Raw genomic sequence first — 5,525 nt, forward strand, 5'->3', positions numbered from 1 at the left:
CCAAAGTTGTAAAGTTCATTTTCGACATAATGACTTGTACATCTCATTGTTGCAATAGGTCCACCTGTATCCCTATTTAAACGGCTGGTAACTTTTTATAAGAAAGAGATTACAAAAAACAAAAGACAACTTTGAGCTTTGGTAGAGAAGTTGGCTTTGTTTCCAAAATACTTTCCATGGACAAGGCTTTGACTACATTGGAATCTAGCAGGAGAAGATCTAGGACAGCAAACGGATCCCACTGGTACAGGAAAAGCCACCTGGGGCATACTCCAATTATGAAATGTACATGTACATTTAGTTAGAATCTGCCTTGTACCTAACATTTACTTATTCACATTCACAAGCATCAAAATACTTTGTACCATCAAGTCACCCAAGGAAGTGGAGGAATGGCAGTGAGTACTCTTAAGGTATCACTTGCCTTCTGCTATCCAAAAGAACAGGCTTTGGAGTTCTTCCTATATATGTACCAGAAGTAAGAGTATTAATATTAACAATTAAATATTGGATTTAGAAAGCCTGTTTATTATCAAGAAATCCTATTTCTAATTCTGTACACATGTGTGCACACATATTTGCTTTTAAAACTTGAGTTTTCTATTGTTTATCATGGGATGTTTCTTTCCTTATATGACTTTTTACTAAGATGAAAACTTTCACATTTGTAGTTCATTTCAAATCTTATAAATGCACTTGATTGGATGGGGATCCCATAAAAAGATATGTCCATGTCCTAATTCTTGGGAGTCGTTGAATATGAGCATGAGTCAGGAACTTGAGATTACATCATCTTGATTTTGTATGTGCTCTAAAATCCAGTGATAATGTCATTGTAAGAGAAAGCTAGAGGAAGATTGCGACAAAAGGGCTGGAGGCATGCAGGGCACTGGTATCCTAGCTATTCAGGAGGCTGGTGGTTCAAGCCAGTCTACGTAGGAAAGTTTGTGAGACTCTTACTTCCAATTAACCACCTGAAAATCAGAAGTAGAGTTCTGGGTCAAAGTGGTAGAGTATTAACCTCGAGCAAAAAAAAAGCTCAGGGGGGCTGGGAAGGTGGCTCAGTGGTGGGTGCTTGCCTTGCATGCATGAGGCCGTGGGTTCTATTCCTCAGCACCACATAAGCAGAAAAAGCCGGAGGTGGCACTATGGCTCAAATGGTAGAGTGCTAGCTTTGAGCTGAAGAGCTGAGGGACAGTGCCCAGGCCCAAAGTACAGGCCCCATGACCGGCAAAAACAAAAAAAAGCTCAGGGTCAGCATCCACGCCCTAAATTCAAGCCTCACGACCACCAACAAAAAAAGACTTAAAGGCACTGTGGCAGAGTGGGGTAGTATAGCTATAAATCAAGGAGTGCCAACAGCCACAGTTGGCACAGGTGAATGAATTAACAGATTCTTAGGGTTTCCATAGTAGGTGTGGCCCTGCTGACAACTTATTTTAGATAACTTCACCTCCATGCACTGTCTCCTAGCACTAACACACTTGTTCCAAACAATTGTCTATCTGCTGAAAGTGGATGTTGGTACATTTAGGGCATTTGAGTTTTTCTTTGACAAAGCATTTCTTCCCTGTTATGTGTTGTTTTCATGGGCTTGCCTTGTAATGTATCTTTGCCTTTGGCCAAAGGTAGGCATATGATCTTAGCCAGGCCAGTAAATTCTTTGGTGGGGATGGGGTGGGGTGAGTTCTAGGGGTTGAACACACATTGTGCCTGCCAATTATTTGCCATACTTAGCTGCATTCCCAGCTCCCTAGAATTTGATTCATAAGAGACATAGCACAAAGACCAAGAAAAAAATTATGATCAAACTCTTAAGAAGGCTGTCCTTTAATAGGTGGAAAGCCTTGATATTCTGGAGAAGACTTCACTGAATGCCTCAAATAGGAGTACAGTAGAGAACAATATTTGGACACCATTACCATGAAACAGGTGGGCATTGAGCATGTGTGACTACCTAGATCTTGGAACTGATGTAAGATTAATTTGAGGATAATGATGGGTGAATGTGAAGGAAGGTATGGGTGGAACATGTGGGAAACAGTAATCCAAGCATTTAGGGAACTGCAATTAATTCTGGAATAAGGGTCAAATAGAGCTAGACATGGCTAGGCAAGTACTGTACCACTGGGCTACACCCCACCCTGGGGCTGGTTGACAATAATGGAGCCAATTTAATCTGCTAATGGTATAGTATAGTTGAATTGGGCATGGGTTAAGTAACAGAGTCGTGATATAGTGGAAAAATAATTAGAACTGGGAACTTTGGTTTGGGGACTGGATAGTCTTATCAGGATTAGGTGACAACATAATATTGAGGAATAACCTGAGGAGTCATTTGAAGACCTGCAGAATGAGGTAATAATCCCCCTAGAGATATGAATGTGAACTGAGTTTAGAGACACGAACCCATATGCTGGGATGAAATGAATACTAAGGGATAGGGTAACTGCAATATCTCAGATTAAAAGCCAGGTACCAGTTTCAATATCTTGAAGATGTGATTTGGGGTGATTTGGGGAGTGTTAACCAGTAGTTCTGCAAGGGTTTTTGTAAACTAGCTATAAGACAGGCTGGCATTGGGGGACAGATGTCTCACTTGTGACATTGGAAGTGTAGGACACAATACCAAGGGTCACAGTGATAGGGGAAATCAGAATCAAGACCCTTTTGTTGAAAAACAATTTAGGGCTGGGAAGGAGGCTCAGCGGTAGAGTGCTTACCTTGCATGCATGAGGCCTTGGGTTCGATTCCTCAGCACCACATAAGCAGAAAAAGCCAGAAATGGGGGGCTGGAAAGGTGGCTCAGTGGTAGAGCACTTGCCTTGCATGCATGAGGCCCCGGGTTTGATTCCTCAGCACCACATAAACAAAAAGAAAAACAGCCGGAAGTGGCACTGTGGGTCAAGTGGCAAAGTGCTAGCCTTGAGCTGAAGAGCTGAGGGACAGTGCCCAGGCCCAGAGTTCAGGCCCCACAACCGGCAAAAAAAAAATAAAAAAATTATAAAGACGTGGGGTGAAATGGGGAAAATTCCAAGTTTAGTTGAAGGATTGTAGTGGACCAGAAGTGTCATTTATTGGCTAATTGATCTAGTGTATGTGTGTATGGACTGGTACTGGGGCTTGACTCAGTACCTCATGCTATGTTTTCAGCTTTTTTGCATAAGTCTGGTGCTCTACTGCTTAGGCATGACTCCATTTCTGGCTGTTTTGGGGGTAGCTAGAGATAAGCCTAGTCTTTCCTGCCTGGACTAGCAGGACTCAGGGACTGAGATCTTCAGATGTCAGCCTACTGAGTAGCTAGGATTACGGTGTAAGCTACCTCCTTACAGAAGTTCCTTACAAAATACTGTGGAGCAGTGGGTAATGCAGTAATGAAAAATCTGCTGTTAAAATGTACTGATGTTGTGGGAGCTTGACAAGGGAAAAGTTGTTAATTTGGGGCTATCTAGTGGAAGATTTGCACCAGTAAGGCCGGAATGTGAGCGCCATCTTCAGGGTGGCCATGATTATGGAAACCCGCAGAGCCCACTGAACAGGTGGAAATGAATGGAGAATTGACAACGAAGACAGACAAAATTGATTTATTTACCCCATGGTACCACAATTACTGACATTTCTTTAAAATGTATGCAATATTAGACTGCGAAATTTACACATTCTGGGCATGGCTTTCCAGTTAAGACAGGTCCGGCTCGAGGTCTTTTCTCCACACCACAGGCTGTCTTCAGCTCTGGTTAGCAGTAACAACACGAATCTACGGTAGAAAAAATATATACATGCAACACGCGCTATTGCAAACCCCTGGGGAAGAAGCATAGGGCCTAGACCAACGCCATTTACCGCGGCCAGCCCACGCTCCGGTGGTGCCCGTGTGCTCAGTGCGCAACCCACATCCGTGTGCGTCCATCCGGGTTACTGCGCTCTTGGGTCGACTGGGCGGGCGAGTCCACCTTGCTCCTAGATTGGCCGCGCGGCGGATCGACCCCGTGCTTGGATTGGCCGCGCGATGTTCCACCGCGCGCCTGGATTGGTCGCGCGCTCCGGAACGCCTGCTAGCGTCGGCCAGCCCCCCCTGTGCTCTGATTTCTCACTGCGTCAGTCCCCACACGCCGCTGGCTCCTCCTGGGGCCACGTTGAGTCCCGGGGCCACTGTCCAGTCATCTACCTGTACAACAGCCTCTACAAAGGCCGCGGATTCCAGTGGCGCATCGGTTCAGGAACAGGTCAGGCTCTCTCTGCGCTGTCTTACCAGTAAAATGTTCAGATAGTTGTATGCCAAATCCACAAGCGGTAAGATACAGCCACGCGATCCTAATTTCAAACAGAACTCTCAACATTACAGATCGTATAAATATTTCACTGGCCTTCTTACGCATGAATCAGACAACACAGACAACACAGAAGACAAGCAGCCAAAAGCTATACGAAAATGCAGTACGTCCCAAAACAAAATGTTAAGCTTTTCTCTCCCCTTCCCATCCCCCACCCCCCACCCCCAGATCTGAACCCACTGGTCCCTCCCTAACTACTCAGACAAGTTGTAAATTGATACAGGCAAAAATGTAAGAGATGATGGAAAATGCAATGGCAGCATTGATGAACAATGAAAGACGGGGATAATGGTCCAGGTAGCACCCCGCTTCCAGTGGAGGCGCTTCCTTCCGTGGAATATATAGGGTACGATAGATATGCCCGGAACGACGAGTACGGGACCTCATTTTTAGATGCTGCCAGGAGCGGGAGCCTTGTGGTTTCCCTCTACGACGTCTGGCTTTCTTGCTGCCAGAGGACCACCGGAGCCTACGGGCAGCTACGAATTGTTCCCGAAGAGGCTTGTCCAAAAAGCCTTCACACTCCAGATCAGAATCTGGGTACATCTTCTCCAGGCCCAGAGGTCTACGCAGAATGTAGCTATTAGCCATTGGCATGGCTAGATAGAGCATAGGCAAACAGGTCAGCTGGATCTGAGCCGAGAGAGTAGTATTTCTACTATTCTCAGAGGGGTGGGGCAGAGGCAGAGCCAATGGGGCGGAGGGGGGGGTGGGCTCACAGTGTCCTCTAGGCCTGTCAGCCCCGGTGCTGCTCTGCGTAGCTCCTCCCCTGCTCACAGCCTTGTTGTTGAGGTTGGCTCCCTAGCCTCCAGCTTTGGGGTCCGCTCGGGAGACTTTGCGTAGGTAGGCTTGTTTCCATAGAAACCAGACTGGCATGCTGGGGAGTCAGTCTTGTGCTAGCTGGGATCTCAGGGCACCCAAAGGGGATATGGCCCTCGAAAAGCTGAAATAGCGCTTCTTCAGGATTTACTCCCCAGGCTTATGTCTATAATCCTATGGTCAAGAAGTTTAGTTCCAAGGATCTGTGCTTGAAGCCAGCCCAGGCAGAAATTCCGGTTGTGGGGCTTGAATTAGGGCCCTGAGCCCTTCCTGACAGCCTTTGCTTGTCTAGTGCTCTACCCCTTTGAGGCACCATACCATTCCAGGGCTTTGAGGCTTTTTTTAATTCATTAATTTTTTATTTATTTATTT

At 46.0% G+C, this 5,525-nt stretch overlaps 1 protein-coding gene and 1 long non-coding RNA gene across 2 annotated transcripts; both read right to left on the reverse strand.

Annotated features, from left to right (window-relative positions):
- Positions 1-3,569: 3,569 nt before the first annotated feature.
- LOC105983388 lies at positions 3,570-3,924 on the reverse strand. Its single transcript, XR_001174941.1, has 2 exons — positions 3,844-3,924; positions 3,570-3,757 (listed from the first exon to the last, which is right to left on the reverse strand). It is a non-coding gene; the product is annotated as an uncharacterized LOC105983388 (long non-coding RNA).
- A 591-nt stretch (positions 3,925-4,515) lies between these two features.
- LOC105983418 lies at positions 4,516-4,957 on the reverse strand. The gene has a single exon (XM_013013274.1). The coding sequence runs from the start codon at positions 4,944-4,946 to the stop codon at positions 4,533-4,535; it is 414 nt and encodes a 137-aa protein (XP_012868728.1). The 5' UTR covers positions 4,947-4,957; the 3' UTR covers positions 4,516-4,532.
- Positions 4,958-5,525: the final 568 nt, after the last annotated feature.

The sequence above is a fragment of the Dipodomys ordii genome, unplaced genomic scaffold (assembly GCF_000151885.1).
Source record: "Dipodomys ordii isolate 6190 unplaced genomic scaffold, Dord_2.0 Scaffold19, whole genome shotgun sequence".
Lineage (NCBI taxonomy): Eukaryota > Metazoa > Chordata > Mammalia > Rodentia > Heteromyidae > Dipodomys > Dipodomys ordii.